The sequence below is a fragment of the Malus domestica genome, chromosome 03, assembly GCF_042453785.1.
Source record: "Malus domestica chromosome 03, GDT2T_hap1".
NCBI classification, from domain to species: domain Eukaryota; kingdom Viridiplantae; phylum Streptophyta; class Magnoliopsida; order Rosales; family Rosaceae; genus Malus; species Malus domestica.
In genome coordinates this window covers 28,221,502-28,240,296 of record NC_091663.1, presented here as the reverse complement: position 1 = coordinate 28,240,296, position 18,795 = coordinate 28,221,502, and the positions used below count along the sequence as shown (strand labels likewise).

At 37.1% G+C, this 18,795-nt stretch overlaps 2 protein-coding genes and 1 non-coding gene across 4 annotated transcripts; 2 read left to right on the top strand and 1 right to left on the bottom strand.

The window, feature by feature from the left end:
* Positions 1–1,372: 1,372 nt before the first annotated feature.
* Positions 1,373–5,207, top strand: LOC103429171 (electron transfer flavoprotein subunit alpha, mitochondrial). The gene is made up of 8 exons (XM_008367317.4): positions 1,373–1,568; positions 1,701–1,883; positions 2,167–2,378; positions 2,810–2,973; positions 3,233–3,391; positions 3,843–3,895; positions 4,443–4,583; positions 4,906–5,207. The coding sequence occupies exons 1-8, from the start codon at positions 1,485–1,487 to the stop codon at positions 4,981–4,983; spliced, it is 1,074 nt and encodes a 357-aa protein (XP_008365539.3). The 5' UTR covers positions 1,373–1,484; the 3' UTR covers positions 4,984–5,207.
* A 780-nt stretch (positions 5,208–5,987) lies between these two features.
* On the top strand, positions 5,988–6,058 carry TRNAG-CCC (transfer RNA glycine (anticodon CCC)). Its single transcript has one exon. It is a non-coding gene; the product is annotated as a tRNA-Gly (tRNA).
* Positions 6,059–8,597: 2,539 nt separating this feature from the next.
* On the bottom strand, positions 8,598–9,903 carry LOC103419004 (vascular-related unknown protein 3-like). 2 transcript variants are annotated; one of them, XM_008357125.4, is made up of 3 exons: positions 9,268–9,903; positions 9,072–9,140; positions 8,598–8,933 (listed from the first exon to the last, which is right to left on the bottom strand). In XM_008357125.4, the coding sequence occupies exons 1-3, from the start codon at positions 9,640–9,642 to the stop codon at positions 8,796–8,798; spliced, it is 582 nt and encodes a 193-aa protein (XP_008355347.1). In that variant the 5' UTR covers positions 9,643–9,903; the 3' UTR covers positions 8,598–8,795. The 2 variants fall into 2 exon arrangements, with proteins under 2 accessions (XP_008355347.1, XP_008355348.1); XM_008357126.4 differs by lacking the exon at positions 9,072–9,140 and having other exon boundaries at positions 9,268–9,766.
* Positions 9,904–18,795: the final 8,892 nt, after the last annotated feature.

Genomic DNA, 18,795 nt, shown 5'->3' with positions numbered 1-18,795 from the left:
TTCTGGCCAAATTTGCACTCTGGTGAAGATATGAAAAATATTTTACTCCTCACTATCTTAATGCTAGTATAATTTGAATCATTTAGGTGATCGTTAAAAACTCCAACCAGTCAGAACCGTCGGCCGTTATGTGTGGCTGCATGTGGAGGTGGCGCATTGCCAGTGACCCTATTTTGTCTCCTTAGACTAATGTCAATGCCCTGATTTCATTTTCGATGTCCATTTGATGAGATTTCATCGTTTGAACCTAAATTCACAAAGAAACACCACTTAACTCTTATAGTAAACAAAGATCTGACCATTGGATCGTCACGAAATATAGTATGTTGTTATTCATTTTATGTTAGAATCTTAGGAATTTACAGATCAAAAATTCAATGTGTGGATCTTCCGTATTGAATTACATAGGGTTGTTGACTTTACTGTTAACCACGTTGACTGAAGGTTGACTTTTGGTCAACATATTTTGAATCATTCTTAGGAGCGGAAGTTAGCATTACTAGAGACCCGATAGAATCTAGTGGGTCTACCTTAGTTAGTGAGCCACCTTAAGGATGTATGTCTCGGTTTGCATGCAAGTGGCACTTTATTGGGATTTACGTGTGTATTGAGCTTCTAGATAACAATAATGATAATGTGCGATTACTAATATGAAGAGATATGTCGAGGACCGTATTGTAATTATTCCGTAAAACTTGTACGTCTCTGTGATTACATAATTGTTGATCGTGCAGAGTCTATAGTGTATGTGCTTACAATCGTCATTTATGTGGAGTCTATATTGTATGTTATATCATGTGCGATGAAATGACATCACCATGTAGTAGTGTCGTACATGGATGGTCTCGCCTGGTTAATCTACATTGAGGACTATGAGCATTCTAGGGGTGACTCTGCATGGTTAATCCGCATTGGGGGATCATATGCATTCTAAGGGTAGTTTGCGTACTTAATCCGCATTGGGAGGTTACTGCCTACTTGGTCACTAGATCATAGGTGGTCCTACCTGGTTAATATCAACAATTTAATACTATCTATGATCACACAAAAAAATTGTGGTCACAAAAAAGAGAGTAAAATTTGCACGGGAATATAGAAACCTTGTCATTTTTGGACATTTCTCATTTTTTATAGGTCAAATTCTAAAGATTAACTCTAAAAAATCAACTCAATGGAAAATCGTTTAATAATTCTATTAACATATCTATAATTAAGTGTGTTAATCGAAAAAATTGTTTATTTATTATATAGCCGTTAGATGGGATCGTCATCGTTAGTAAATTGGTTAAGGGAGAGGGTAAAAGTGAAGACCCACGTGAAACGCACCGTTTTTTTTCTTAAAAACCGTTGTGATAACTGATAAGAATGCCACGTTTGTTAGGAATTTTGGAGCTCAGCCGGTTCGATCGTTTGCCTATGTCATTCTTCGTCCATCGTCATCGACCCCAAAAGCTACACACACAGAGAGGGAGAGAGCTTCAGAAATGGCAGCTTTCAGAGCCTTGAGGAAACGAATCGTTCCTTCCTTCAAGTCACGAATTTTCGCTTCATCCTTCAATTCAAGATCCGTAAGTCTCACTTTCCTCCAGTCACCTCAGAATTTTCAAAATTTTCAAATTTTCGCTTCGTCTAATGTACTGAAAATTCATTACCAGTTTGTAATTGTATAATTTTCTGATTTATTTCGAATAATTGAGTAGATTAGCACATTGGTTTTAGCCGAACACGAAGGTGGTGCTATCAAACCCCAATCAGTCAGCGCAGTGAAGGCTGCAAGTTCTTTGAGCGACGAAAACTCGATTTCGTTGCTATTAGCAGGCTCCGGCCCTGCCCTCCACGAAGCGGCTGCGAATGCTGCTTCGTGTGACCCGTCAGTTTCTCAGGTATCTCAAATGGCACCCCGCATGTTCTTCAAGCTGTAATTAAAAATCTTGCATTTGAGGTTGTTTTAGGGCCCGTTTGATAACCATTTCAGCTTTTAGCTTTTAGCATATAGGATATAGTTACCAAACGAGTTTTCGGTTTTAAAAAAAAATTGAAAATTGAAGACGAAATGGTTATCAAACGGCCCTTTATATTTCCAAATGGGCTACTGACCCATATGATGATATGGGATTTTGAAATATGTAGAGTGTTATGGTGTTTGATTGCTAACTGTTTGTGTAGGTGCTTGTGGCTGATTCTGAGAAATTTAGTCATCCTCTAGCAGAACCTTGGGCTAGACTGATCCATTTGGTTCAGCAGAAAGGTGGGTACTCACATGTAATCACTGCTTCAGGTTCATTTGGGAAGAACATACTGCCACGGGCTGCTGCGCTTTTAGATGTTTCTCCAATCACGGATGTGATTGAAATTTCTGATTCTCATCTATTTGTCAGGTAACTCTGTTGTTAGGTTGTTGTTGTGATCACTTCTCGTATTATGTAAATTATTGTTTGGTGATTTTGTACATAACGACTTCAGTAAAATGAAATTAACTAAACAACAGTACAACACGGTGAAATAGCAATTCACTGAAGTATAATCAATCAAAGCCACTACAACCGTGTTTACAAAATCATATCCTCATGCATCAGGAAATACCCTGCTCTTCAAACTAGAACTATCTGCTTACTATAACTCAGATGCATGCCAACATGAAATACGTCTTTATTCTTGTATCTTGTTTCACTTATGGAAAGGTCTAGAGGGGTTAGTTTCACGTTCCTGTGTAAGCATGTCTTGGTTGACTTTGGACTCTGTATCTGTGGTACATGTCGGTTTCATCAGGCTACCAGTAAGAATGTAAGATTATCTTTTCATATGGCAGGCCAATATATGCCGGAAATGCCCTTTGTACTGTTCGATACACTGGTGCTGGCCCTTGTCTGCTGAGCATTAGATCAACATCTTTTCCAGTATCCCCCATCTCGGCTGATTCGAAATCAAATGAAGCTCCTATCTCCCAGGTTGACCTCTCCACCTTTGGTGAAGGTCAGATTGTCATTTTTGAATGCATAATATCTACTAGTCAAATATACGTTTAAATCTAATTTAATTAACAAGAAGTTATGTGACTGCTTCTATGCCCACCTGTGAATTCATTTTCGCTGGTCAACGGTAATGCTACAAGTGTCCATGGTGTAACCCTAGAAAACATCCTTTTGATCATAAATGGAGCTGTTAAATTTTTTACCTCATTGACTATTAAAACATAGGCCATATTTTGACATAGCCTTTATCTCATTTGCAGATTCTGTTTGTAAATCTCGATATGTAAAGCACACATCACAGGATACAGACCGGCCTGATCTTGGGAATGCTCGTGTTGTGGTTACTGGGGGCCGTGCGTTGAAAAGTGCTGAAAACTTCAAAATGATAGAAAAACTCGCAGAGAAACTTGGTGCAGCTGGTAATTCCACTGATCCTTTTTGTGCTCAGAACTCCATTCTTTTTTTCTTTCTTTCTAGCATCTGTAATCTTATTAGTGTTGCTCTTTGAGCTTCTTATTCTTGTCACTTTGTCACGTGTGCGTTGTGGCTGTGCTTGTGTATGCTGATAATCTGTAATGTTTCTTGTTGATTACTTGCCATGCTTTCTTACGACTTAATATGATATACAGAATTTAGTTGAGTTGTATAAATATTTATTCACAATTTAGAAAATTTTTAACCTTCCATATTTGAGTCTATACGCATATTCTGTTCTAGCAATGTGATATGTTGTTGAGTTATATCAACAACATACATTAAATTCACAATTTAGATGAATTTTAGCCTTCCATACTTGGAACTTATAGGCATGTTCTGTTTTTGCAATGTGGATAAGAATAATCTGACGTTTCTTTCCTCTCTTTTCATTAGTTGGAGCTACCCGTGCTGCTGTTGATGCCGGATATGTTCCTAATGAGCTGCAGGTAACATTTATAAATGTTCTTCCCAACCTTGAAGAATATTTTGTGTTTAATGTAATGACATGATACTCTCAAAACTCATCTGTTATAAGTTAACATTATGCAACAAGTGAATAATTCATCCCATATAGAAGGGCTTGTTGAGTCCCAATTGAGAATCCTTTCTGGGATCCAAAAACATCTTCGGTTCTAGTCATTGGACTATTGGAGTAGTTAGTAGTGCAGATGCTTCATTGGACCATTGGACTATTGGAATATTGGAGTAGTTTGTAGTCCCAATTAAGTAGTTTGTAGTGCGGATGCTTCATTGGACTATTGGAGTACCTGTTATAGTCAAAGCTAGTATGCTTTTTCCTCTTTAGTTTATACTTCTTCAACAGGCAAAACATCTCCTGGAATTGAATGTTCTGATTTCAAAATGGTTCGCCATAAAGATATCATGAGGATATGATGTCTCACATCCTTGATCCTGTTATAGTTAGTCTTATGTTCTGTTTGTCCTGTATTTTTGTTCTAACTTCTCTTAGAATGTGATTGCTTTTTCCGTTAGGTTGGCCAAACTGGAAAGATAGTTGCCCCGGAGTTGTACCTGGCTTTTGGTGTTTCAGGAGCCATTCAACATTTAGCAGGCATGAGAGATTCCAAGTACATTGTTGCTGTGAACAAAGATGCAGATGCCCCAATATTTCAGGTGATGATTTGAACTCTCTCGAAGTTTTGTGAAGGTTCATCCTATACAAGATGCATTCATTTCTTAAAGAATTTAGTATTTTCTCAAAGATCCAAAAGTCCAAGCCATTTTTACTTCCTCCGCTGCTGAAAAGAAAAAGGGAGAAGCGTTCTTGAAATATGAATCAGATTGTGTTTTAGGTTTAAGGAATTTACATTCCGCAAAACTTGCTTTGCATGTGGTTTTCGTAGTTCCAAGACCTTTTGGAATGATATGACATGGATGCACTTACATGCTGCTGATTTTGCCATTCCAATAGTAAAATAAACTTTAATCATCCCAGGTTGCTGACTATGGACTCGTCGGCGATATATTTGAAGTTATTCCGGAGTTGCTAGAGAAGCTTCCTGAGAAAAAATAAACCCGAAACCTGCTCGTTTCAAGGATCCAAAACCCGCTGCAAAATAGCTGAACAGTTTGAATAATTGTAACAATATTCAAAACCGATGGTGGAAATTTGAATAACACCAACTTGATAATTCTTTTGGTGAATCCTCTCTGTTCTTCTTCTTTTTTCTGAACAAAAGAGTTACTTATTGGAAACAAAAAAGAAGGCCAAAGGCGTCTGTGGATTTCCCATCTCAATCAGTCATATGCATTAGTATGTAGATATTTTAAGATAGAAGTGGTAGAGGCGATTCCTTCTGTTAGTTTTTGTTTTTTTTATTAGTAATTGTTTATCGGGTTTTTTTTGTATGCACCACTGTATAGTATACATTGAGATCTTCGACTGTTTAATTTTTTATAATTAAATCCTTGACAACACATCCAGCTCTACATTTCTCCAGTCGGGTGCATGCCACACGGGGACGGTTCAATTTTGCATCTCAATGACCAACCCTAATTAAAATAAAAATTAAACCTATATGTTAATTGGTATCAAGGGAAATGCTAAGGAGACTCTTCCAAAAGTGGATCTTTCCATGGACTTTCCGTCATCTCATGTTTTTAGCACAATTTCCGTACCAACATTATTGAACATTGCGCAAAAAACATAAAATGACGGAGAGTCTATAGAGAGTCCTACTTTAAGAGAATCTCCTTAGCATTTCTCTTAGTATCAATATGATTGACTTTGCCAACAATGATTATAAGTGTTTTGTATGAAAAACTTAATAGATTAATATATTAATGCTTGTTTAGTAAATTTTTTAGCTTTTTAATTGTAACTTTGTTGTTTGAGGATGTCCTTATTCATACAAATCTTTGATTTCGTCCCATGCCACATGTCGAAGCATAGTAGAATTTCGGATTGGAACGAGCTTCTATTTGGCTTAGTGAATTTAAAGTTACTTCATAAATCAGAAGTTAGAAATAACAAATTGGAAAACTGTTGTAAGTATAGTAAATCATTAGAACAAGCAAGCGCATCTGGTGTAGTGGTATCATAGTACCCTCCCACGGTACTGACCAGGGTTCGATTCCCTGGATGCGCACACCAATTTTTTTTTAAAAAACATTTAAAACATTCAACTTCATCTCATTCTCTCTCTCCCTCCCTCTCTTAAACATTGGCAACTGAATTAAAAAAGAAAGGAATTACAAAACGGAAGACTATAGACGGCCTTTGTTAAACCTTAAGTACCTTGCTCAGACAAAGTATATCTAATGGGAAAAACCCGGCGAGCCGGCAATACCACATAAGATAACAATGACAAAACAGAAAGCGAACTCGCTTTTAAGTTCAATTTCGCAATGGTTAGTGGTGAAACCATCTCCGCCAGGAAAATACACTAATGATGATAAGAGTAAGTGATCGATCATGAGAAAATTGGACAAATGCTCAATCACTTTGTAGTGAGAGAATGCGAATGTACATGTAGCATATTGTTGACCCTAAAAACTACCAAACCTACGTGGCATGCAGGCCGAGTAATCTATAAGCTAACTACGTCCTTCGGTGAATGTAGGACGTGCCAACTCGTCGGCCGAGGAGTAAATTTATTGATGTTGTGTTGGGTGCGCGTCTGACTTCTGCATCTTGCGATTGCGACCGAGGAAGGAACACGTCTCGGCCTCTTGGGTTCTCGAACCTGAAGACAAGGCTACTATTCTTACGAAGTTCACGAATCGCCGTCGTCGGATTCGGTCACAGTGATATTATTCGTCAGAGTAAATTCACGCCGAATCGACACCAAAGTGTAAGGGCACAAATACTCAAAACAAATATACGTCTTAATAGTGAACGTGGTTCGGCCGTCTAAATGTCGAACTCTAAATCCCACTTGAGAGTATCCAATCATAAAATAACTCGGCGTGCAATGCGCCGAGCTCCGTAAACTGTAACACCTCACTTCGTCGAGAAGGCTAATGAGATGACCTCAATCAATAAGGATTCGGAAATCTTTCCGACCGAGACTTGGATAGGTAACCAACCGTCCTCGCTGCAGTGTTGTTGATGCCAACGGAAGATGCTGTGAGATTGGCTGATTCTACGGCGATAGAGCTATCTATGCTGACTTAAGATATCACCGGTTGCTTTCACAGTGTTGTTGATGCCAACGGAAGATGTGTCAGCGAAAAGAGAAAATAAAAATCTCAAAGTTGTTGAGACAGTTTGCGCATGGCAGTTGTGTGTTGAATTGGAGGGGGCTTCGAACGATGTACAACCTCTTCTATTTATAGCACCGGATACCTTCAAGGTCGAGTTAAAAACCTACCCGGATTAGGACTTCTTCTCCTGATCAAACACCAACTCGACCAATCCTATTTTCACTATAATTGTGAACCTAGTCCTTTATTGAGCTGGATTCACTTCCAGGTTATTAGTCTTGCCGAGACTCCTCATTGCTCCAGGATTCAACTCGTCTTGCAGCATGACTTAACCGACCCAGGTTTGGAAGCCCATGACCTAACCGATCCAGAACTAAACGATCCCTGATAACCCTGTCGTAAGGCCTTCTGGGCCGAGAATAATTCTATACTCGGCCCAAACTGATATTTTGGGCCCAAACACCTACACGTTGCAGATGTCTATCTAATTACCTATTGGGATTCACCCAATCCGCAAGTTTCCTATGCATGCATGAAGACCATGTGTCCCAACAATTGTTTTGCCATCTTATCGCCACCACGTGTAGAATTATTTCCCAAGCATATCACCATTTTTTCCCTCAACCTCATCGTATGCATGCAGATCCGTCAACCAAAATTTATCCAAACCACACATTCAAACCAATTCGAATCGTGCCGCTTGTTTCCAGCATGAGATATATTTTCCATCTTTCATAAGAAAAAGACAAGATAAATCATTATTAAAAGATAATTATGATAAAAATCACAATATTATCCTTCAATAACTACAAAATTATCTTCACTTCTTTTCATCCAACGGTTATGAGCTACGCCCATTCAACGGCCTTGATTGTACAGAACAAGCAATCTAATCCACGTTTTTATGTTTGTTTGTATTTTTTTAAACAAACGATATTATTTACAATAAGGGGGAGGAATATGAGCTTGACCTCACAATGGGCCAGCAATAATATGATTCAAATTTGTCTTTGGCGAGAATCGAACCGACCTCTTACTTGCAAGTGAAGAAAAATACCACTAGATCGTAGTACTAAGTGGCAAATGTTTTTCTTTGATGCGTCTAGTAGTTAATGATTATTTTTTAAGATAAAGATAAATTGGAAAAGGGGATATTACAACAAAATGGTCCTTTAGTGGAGATCTTCATCAATGAACTTAATTGATTTCCTCACTGAAAGACAGTATCGACGAAAATAATCAAGTTTGTGCAGTTTTGGCCCAATAAATTAACGTCTCTTACCTCATCTAACACTAATTCTGCCTGCTATTGTATATGCAAATTTTATCTAGCGTGGTTAACTACGCACTTTTAAGAGATGATAGTGTACATATGCCATCGATACGTCGTTTATAATATTGATACTGTTGATACTATGACTTTATATGATTGTGATCATAGTATAAACCTAACGGGAAAAGACTATATATATCGTCTACAGCTACTGGACAACTGGTTTTGATTTTGTTCTTGCTGAAATTGATGATACATGAAGTGTACTTCCTCAATAGCATATGATAAAAGCAATCGATCACATTATGTACAGAATCAATTATTATGAGAGAGAGAGAGAGAGAGAGAGAGAGGAGATATACGTATTCACTGAGGTACTAGTATATATGGACTATGATAGCAATGATTCATCCAAAATAGTTTGCTACCATAGAAAATGGAACCAAGCAAAGTCCCCTTTTCTTCAATTCTGTGCAGTCACTCTCTCTCCCAATAAATCCCGATTCATTTCTCTCATCCACCCGGCCAGAAGCACTTCCTTTCTCCTGTAAGAGCAAAAATTCAAAGCACACCATCGGTTTAAGGACTCATTGTTTGCAAAAATAAGCACCAGAATAATAAAAGACAATGCTACAATAAAAAGAAAACCGATGAAAAAATAGTGTGGTAAATTTCTTTTTTACCGCATTAGGTATGTCTTTATAATCTTTTTGGATTGTTGGTTCCACAGTTGACTGGCTTAGATTACAAACCTAATGAAAGTACAAATGAAATTAATTCAATCTGGGAAGCATATGTTAAACATTTTACTTGTAAAAAGTTAGCATGATTAAAAAAATATTGGACCGACAAAAAAACAATTAGGAATAGGATAGTCACCTTGGGACTATTTACTGGAGAACTAGCTGTGTCCTCCAAAGCATCATCAAGAAAAGCTTCCTTGGGTTTTCTCTTAATCATGACGTCAGATCTATTATAACCTCCAACCACGCCAAACCCTAAAACTTCTCCATTAATAGTAAACTTTCGGGTGACTGAAGAAGCGGCGTCGGAGATTATGGAACAATTCTCATAACCGTATGAGGAGAAAGAACTGCGGTCGTCATCGTCATCGTCATCGTCTTGACTATTGGTTATCATGAAATCTTGCAAGTACATAGTCCAACTACTCTCCTCAGGGGACTCTTGAGTAGTGGTTCTTGTATCAGAAGAATTACCTCTTCCCATCATAGAGTTTCTGGAGCGATCTTCCATCTGTGTAGTAGTGCTTTTTGAATTAATAAGATGATGAAAATAGAACAAGGAAATATAGGTATATGGTGTTGGTAGTAAACTGTCGGAAAGTGAAGAAAAGACGTCCAGAGGAGAGCAGGTATATATAGTAGAGAAGAAAGAGAATATTGGGATTAAGAAAATAATAACCTGATCAATATTCTTGATAATGTGGGGACACCTTAAGGGAGTAGGAGCAAAATTTGGCTACAGCAACTGCCAGAGAGAGGGTTGGACCCTTGTGGTGTAAGACTATATTTGCCAAAGATTAATTCTAGGGGTGGACTTGCCTTTCCACCCATTTTCTTGAATGCGTCACTTATTTAGTCACCCGAAGACTTTGTACGATACTATGGAGAGTTAACGGAGATTTTTCAAGAACTGCACCACTGTGAACAGGTGGCCATGAAGGATAAAGATGATGTGAAAACATACAGAAAATCTATTGAACATCAGAGAGTGCAATTTTTTTGCAAGTCTCAACTCCGAATTTGAACAAGTTGGAGGTGAAATCCTACGCAAAGATCATATTCCCCTTTGGAAGAAGCCTATGCGTATATTCGTCGCGATGCTCTTCACTAAGAAAAGATGAATGGTAAGTCTGAAGCTGTCGACACTGCTATACTAACCGCTCGAAACCATCCCACGTCAAACTAGTCTCGTAACCATGACCGCACCAACCAACTGGACCAATCCAGCCCTTATACTGCCATTTGACTGGTGGTTCCAGTCGCCCTCCATCAGATAGAATCTGTGAGCAATGTGGTCAACCTAGTCACTCTAAATCTTGCTACTATGAGATTATAGGATATCCGGGATCGTGGGATCATAGCAAGGTCCCAGTTTAGAAACATCAGTTCATAAAACCATTTATAAACTCATAGACAAATCTCGTTGGAAAATCTCAAATGAGTCACACAGACAACCATCGTTTTTTTTAATTTTTTTATATTGAACCACACAGGTTCTCAATTCTCGCTTCCATAAACATACTAAAAATTTGGGCTAGAGTGACATAGTTTGACCAAAACCTACAATATATAACCAAGTAGGAAGTAGCCCTCCAATGCGGATTAACCAAGCAGAACCACTCATAAGAACATTGGTAGGCAGTGATCGCTCAATGCGAATTAACCAAGTATGATCACCCCTTAAAGTATGTAAGGCCACACCTAAGTAATAAGGATCACCCATAACAGATAAACCAAGAATGATCCTAGGATTGCCCAATGCAGATTAACCAAACACAACCCTTAAATAGTATGGTCCCCAAATGCAGATAAACTAAACAGGACAATCTATGTACCAGTGTTACATGGTGCAGACTCCCATGTCACATAACCCCATGACAATAAGGTAGCAGTCTTCTAATCGCCGTCACATTTCAATCATCTCAAATAACTATAACAATTTTTTTTCTTCATAAAAGTAGATTGATGATTGAATTTAAGAGCAACATTTCAATAGAAACACATTTAAAAATGCATACCATAACCACAAAGTATATCAGCATGACAATTTCATGGGTAATAACCATGTCACATATATTAAAGTTACTCACTTGGAGTTTGTGCAATAGTAGCCTAGCACAAGGATAGAAGAGCTCACACACGACTAGCGCCTAAGACAAACAACAGGTGTCATCTTAGAAATCTATAGATAAATAATTCTTAATATAGATAACGAGCCACTTGCACACATACTAAGGTGTACATCACCCAAGATGACACACTGTCACAGCCCGTCCCGAATTATTTTATCGTCAGTGTGAAATGTTTATTTTGCTCTTGGACGTTGAGGTCTGTTGTGTGTGACATGCTTTTAGAGGTGGACCAATATGTTAAGTTTCTAAATTTTTGGACCCAACTAGAACTTAAGCTTTTATTTGTTTTGGTTGGTAACCCAAACTAGGACCACTCACACACACCCAAACAACCCGTTGACCCTTCTCTCTTTCATTCTCTCAGATTTTATCCATTTTTCATACAAGTTGTACGATCACTCTTCAAACTAGCTTTATCTTACTCGGATCGACGTCGAGGAGGTTGCTTTTGTGTTCCTTGTGAACTCAGGAGCTCATCCATACCCTTAGTCAGACGTGAAAACCTCAAAAACCCGTGAAACCAAGATCCCCGATTGGGGTTACTGTTCATGCAGTTGTAAATGTGGACTTTTCAGTGAGTTTTAAGGTCATAGGAAGCCTTAAAACATCTTCACGAAGCTTGGGGAAGAAAGTTGGAGTGTTTTGGACGTCGGGAAGTCCCACTTCGTGAGTTTCAAGTTTTGGTCGGATTATTGAGGTTTCTCCGGCGAGATCCCATGGATTTTAGGGCTTAAAGTTGGTAAGGTTTTGTTCTACTCGTTGTAAGCTTCATTTTGGTACAAATTTCATGAATTTTGGTTGAGAAATGAAGAAGATATGAAGTTTAGAAAATTTTCCCATTTTCCGACGACGACGATGGAATCCGGTGACTCGCCGGAGAAGAAGACGAATATTTCGTCAACTTTGACGGAATATTCCTAATGGTGATTAATGATGTCAGGTATATTTAACGGTATATGCTTATATTTAACGGAATATTCCCGAACGCAGTTAGGGAATCTGTTTGGTGTGTTAGGCACGTGCCTGCGAGTGAAGGCATGTGGGTGGTCGGAAAAATTTTCTAAAAATATAAGGATGTTCCTGAGGTTGAGTAGGCCATGGTGGTATATTCAAATACCCTATTTGAGCATTGTATGAGAAGTTATTTCCTAGTTTTGTATATGTGCTTTAAATAACGTTTGTTTAGTTATTTTGCATATAGGTGAGACCTATCCGAAGGACGAGCATCAATCGAGGCTTGGGGGCTACGACCCTTCCACATATCAGTGAGTGGGCTTTTGGTTTTCCGTATATACCTATATACTTGAGATTTTTCCCAGAAAATGAATTTGAATGATTATACGTTTTGAAATGCCATGCAAAGTATCTGCCTATTTTATTTATGCATTAGTAGTTGCATATATTTATGATTGGTGTTGCAAACGCACAAGTAAGCGTTAGGTAAGTTCATAAATTAAAGATATGAGATTGCTTTAGTTATGCGAGAGATGATGTGATGCATTGAGAGCTCATAAACTTGCACCCTGGTGTTAGTGCTCCCGCCCAGAGTTAGGGCACAGTCCTTCACGTGATGTTCACCTCCCGCACCATATGTTCACCTTGGATCCAAGTTAGGTGCACAGGCTTGTCGTACAGACCACTTTAGGTGGTTCCAACTTGTAGGTGACCCGCGATCATTTGTACAGTCTTCACGTGATCGTAGCACTAGAGCATATTTATTTTACACCTAGTCTTGTCGTACAGACCACTTTAGGTGGTTCCGACTCATGTGCAGGATTTGATATGGTTGAGATTGGTTATGAGCTATAGACTCAGTCGTGCAGGTCACGTATGTGGATTTGGCTGATATGATATCTGGCATTGATACATTTTAATTGGATTACTTATAGCATTTCATTGAGATACTTTGGCATGGTATATTTCTATGGATTTTCATCCTGAGCATAATTTATGTTATAACATATATTATTTTCTAGGAAATTATACAGGTTTTACGGCGAGGGGTTAGAACTTTTGAAAAATGAAATGATTTTGAAAAGCTTTGTTTTTGCCCACTCACACTTTCTGTTTTGTGTCCTTCCAGATTTTAGGTAGAAGTGCTTTGGTGGCTCACGGGGATTTTGATAGTGGTTCTAACAGAACATCTCAAATGTAGGATCACCTTTGGGTGTAGTATAATTAGTACTTGTTCAGTCGGATTGCACTTAGGCTATTTATGCTCTAATGGTGAATTTCACACTTAATCTCGCACTTGCACCTTATCATAATTAGTACTGCTAGTAGTTGGATTTTTATTTACTCATATTTCTCTATATCAATTTTTGCTTCCGCACTGTGCACATGGTTACGTCACTTTCACGTGATAGCCAACATGCCCTGATTTAGGTCGGGGTGTGTCACACACCACAACTTCACTAAGTTCTATCATGTCTCCAATAATACTGATAGCATGTTAAAGAAGTTCGACAAAAAAAAGGCATGTTCAAGAAGTATCATGACAATCCAATAGTTAGATATCCGTCAATCACAAAATTCATATGGTAGTCAATTTGGGAACTATGTTCAAATGAAGAAATCTCGTCAAATAAACATTAGAAATGAATTCAAGGCATTGAATTTAGCTTATGAACACAAAATTAGGTCATTGGCCATACGCCGCTGTACACAGCGGTGGACGACCAAACCTTTGCTAGAATCCGGCCAACACTAACATTATTGATACCAAAATATAGCAAAACGAAGATCGTGAAGAGTGGAGCAATGTTTATACATTCCATGAAGGCTTACTCCATCGAAAAATGCCAGAAGACGGTGAGAGGAACTGAAAAAAAAAAACTCTAAAACTTTCGAACTTTGATCTGCTGTCACTAGGGGTTCATGACTTGGATCTTTGTTGGGTTTTGTTGCCAAGGTCGAGATCAGTTGATTGGTTGTGATTGTTGATGTCGGGGTGACTAGAGATGAGTGATCGACGACGAAGAATAACCCAAAAATCGGTGGCCTTCGAATAGCCCTCTACAATGGTTAAACAACCAAAAAATGTCGAAATCATCGTAAAAAATTTGCCCAGCGAACCTGGGTAGATCGTGGGTCAAACGAGTAAACTGGTCAGCTATCTAGGTTGGGTTTCCAAAATGGGAATGACTTCTTAGGGAAGCTATAAATAGAAAGCGACAATATGCCAAATTACATTTGACTTTGATTGCTTATCTCCCTCATTAAAACTCTGTTTCAGGAACGATTTTTGTCTATGTGTTTGTAGGATCGAGCCCTATTTGAAAATTCTACAAGTGACCCCAAAAGGTCTACGGATTTTGAACGACTAATTACTAAAAACCAAACTTTGTAACCAAAGTAAAACTACAAAATTAACGAAAATAAAATAAAGTTGGAAAAATACGAAATACGAAAAAGAAATAGTGATATCCGGGGACGAGATTTCACATCAGCTCCAAGTAAAGGGTTCTTGTTATCTAAGAAAGGTCATTTGAAGGTTGAAGTGTTTACAGATGTCGAGTGGGCATGATAGGTCATTTGGAGGTTGAAGTGTTTACAGATGTCGAGTGGGCAGGATCGATTGATTATAGGAGATTAACATCAGGTTACCTCACTTTTGTAGGAGGTAATTTCGTCGCTTGGAGAAGTAAGAAACATAATGTTGTTACTCGCTCGAGTGCCAAAGTAGAGTACAAAGGCGTTGCTTTGAGAACTATTGAAATGCTTTGGTCACGAAATATCTTGAGGGATTTGGGATATGATTCGAAAAAATTTATGAAGTTGTATTGTGACAATAAAATTGCGTGTGAGATTGCAACTAAAACAGTTCATCGTGATCGAACAAAGCATGTGGAAGTATATTGGTTCTTCATCAAGAAGAAGCTAGATCTAGAGATTTTTGAAATACCAAGAGTCAAGTCGGAAGATCAACTTGCAGATGACTTAACAAACACAGTATCGAAGAGGATATTTGCAAAACTTATGGGCAAGTTGGGCATGTTCGATATTATGCACCAACTTGAGGCGGATTGTTAGATAGGAATGCAAATATTGTAATTGATTATATTGAGGATTCATTTCCTTAATAGGTTTCCTAGATTAATTGTGATTAGGGTTGTACAACTACATATATTTCCTCTCGTGAGAAGAATAATATTGAAGAATTCACAAATTCTAAGTTAAACAAACCATGTTGTTCAATTAATCATAAAATTTTGACAAAATTAATCAAACAGATAAATGATTTCTAGTTTGGTTATTTTTTATAGAGTTTACCTATAAGGGGTGAAATAAAACGGAAAATTTGGAAAAATAACCACAATTTGGACCTCATATAGAATTATAGCCACCCTTTTAAATTTATGATAATTATAACCAAAAGTTGACATAAAAATACTAATATACCCTTAAAATTACCAAAATGCAAAATTAAAATATGCAAACCACCGTAGACGGTTCAACAGATTCCCCTTCCCCTTCAATTGGATTCGAAGTCAGAGCCTTTGAACACAAAATTCCTAAATCCTTTAAGCTATCACATTTCAAGCTCTTTTAGTTCTTCTTCAATCCTATATGAATCCAATTGACGATTTTGGTCTTCTGTTTTTTCTTTTTCTACTCCCCATTCTTTTACTTATGTCTTCCAAAACTTAACAACGTTTTGAACAAAAACAATTGTTAGAAGTGGGTCTTTTTATCGGCTTTCTTCCAAGTTTATGATGGAATAAATCAAAATTAACAAATTCTATTTGTTTCGTTAGATTTCAAGATGGAAAATAATTTGGGGATTCACAAATGGTGCCAAAAGGAATAAAGTTGAACCCAAATCAGCGACCTGGGGGCTAGGAAGTTTGTAGCCCCTCTGGTTTGTTTTCAAATCTTTTTTTATCTTGAAGGTCGATTTTTTCATGGTTAAGAGCAGCAAATGAGGAAGGTTTTAGCCATTATGGGTATTTTAGTACTTTTATATCAACTTTTGGTTATAATTATCATAAATTTAACATTGTGGCTATAATTCTATATGGGATCTAAATTTTGGTTATTTTTCCAAATTTCTCAAATAAAACGTAGAAGGTTTAGATCATCATACAAAATTACATGATGAGAAGGGAATCTGAGAACGTAAAATGAGAAACTAGAAGATAACATTCCCATCTAAAATTTATGCTTTTTTAAAATGAGTTTTTTTATTAGATATAATATGAGTAGTTGTTAAATAAAAAAAAATTATTAGATTTAAAATGAATCGATCAGCTCAACTGAGTAGCACTTAAATCGTTTATTCCCTCCAATAATGAAAAGAAAGAAAAAGAAATATTTCCAATCATTCATACTAATAATTTGCATAGGATCATTGTCGACTAAGGTGGGTATGTAATTGGGTACCAAGACAATAACAACTTTGCAGGTTACTGGATATCACGAGAAGAAAAGAGAGAGCAATGTATTTGGTCACCATGTTGGATTTGAACTCCTTTTTTCCTCAAGTCGGCCGTTGAAAACTCTGCCATCAGTGGATAGGTGGATAGAATGATGTATCAAGTTGACTCAACCAGAAGAAACAACATAAATAACTGTTGAAAATTGTTTTACAAAAAACAAACGTGGCTGACGCTAATTGTCAATGTTTAGTATAAGCCTTTGATTAGTTATAGGTCTTATTGCTGGCGTTGGTTTTAATTTTCTTTATAGCTTTGGTGGTTATAACATATGTCACATGCATGAATATTAGATGGACTCTCTAACACCTACAGTCTAACGTCAATTTTTGTACAACTATTATAAAATATTGTACTAAAAAATGAGTTGGTTGAGAGTTTATGGAGTATTCCACTTTTTGAGAAAGTCTCATTACCATTTCTCATGTCGCATATGCAAAAGCCCAATTAGTAGGTTATTTTTTTTTCTTTTCCGGTGGTTATAACGTATGTCACTTAATTAAGCACTTTTGTTTGTTTGTTTTCTTTAAAGTAGGTAAAGTATTAGTGGCAAGCCGGAGAATTTTGAATCGTGATTGTAATTAATTAAGCAGCACATCTTCTAATTAAGCACATAGATAAAGGAGAGTATCAATATTAAGAAATTTGTATTCTAAGTTCTAGTTATCTCCTAAAAAACATTAGATTTGAACTAACCAGAGTTTGAATTATGTGCTTCAAATCTAGGGTTTTTGGGACTTTTAGGGATTGTTCATATGTCCATAGTTCACCTGGCGTCTCGTTTGACCATACTTTGGATGTAACATTTAAATAGTCATTTTAGAATTTATTTTGTTGGATCACAAGCGATATTTTTACTTTAAATTAACTCCCCCCCTTCTCTCTCTCAAATTTTATATTATCACATTGCATAAGCGCGCGGGAGCACCATGTCTTAATTGTTGATTAATCTATCATTATTGGCTTTGCATCATTCTTATGACATTTTTAGTTGAAGATCTTTCTGTTGATTTGTTTTAATAAAAAAACATTATTCTTTATATTATTAGTGTCAATCATGCCCCCATTAGATGTGCCTAAACCTACCCCCTTCTCATATAATTAGTTGTTGGATACTAATCATTTCATCCACAAAGAATCTAATTAAGGCATCACATTCTCTCCACGTGTGACAAATTATTCAATTTTCCAAACTTCAATCTATGAATTAGGTTATAAAACAAAGGATACATAGAGAAGCCTATATTCCTAACATTTATGTGTGATATATAACCAAAATGTGGGTGACTTATAGAGGCCTCCCCTTGGGTAGGACAAGAAACTTCTATATTAGTTTAATTGTACAAGTTTTAGGGGGTGATGGGTCTCTTTCCAATGACCTGGAGAAGTAGTTAAATTGAGGGCACTACCCTAATAGTGGGTCCAAACTAGCTAACACATGATTCCTTGAGAAATTGTTCCTAATTTAGGTCAAATTGCTTTGTGTTTTCTTTTCAAAGATGCAAACTAATCATGGATTTTTTTTGGGTTCATAGTTAGAGGAATGGTTCTTTCATGGGGCATATGGGCATGCATGCACGTGTGCCCTACCAGCTGCTTTGTACAAGCCACCACCACATGCATGTTTGGTTTGGGAGCGCAGAAAAATAAGTCACCAAACCTGAACTTTATTAGTGTTGTCTCTAGAAAGGTTGCTTTTAGAAAAACAGAAGAAGCTGAAATTTGGATTCAATTTCTTTGGTTAGGTCGGACCTATTATCCTATATACTCATACTTCTGATGAGAAATTTTCCAGTGTTATTTGTTTACCTTATTTATAACGTACCTACAATGATTAATTCTGAACTTTAAACTTTAAATGGTGAACTTTAGACATAGTAAAACTATTATTTTTTGTATGGGAATATATACCACATTTTTTTTATAATAGTTTCAAGCATATATGGATTAGGCTATCGAAGTCATTGTGTAAGCATTCAGTTTTTTGATGTAAATAAGAGTAGTTTAGAATTCTTTAAAAAAAAAAATGGTAATATTTACATTAAAGCTAAGGGGTGGGAGAGTGAGCTAAGTCTCACAATGGGTGAGTAATAATAT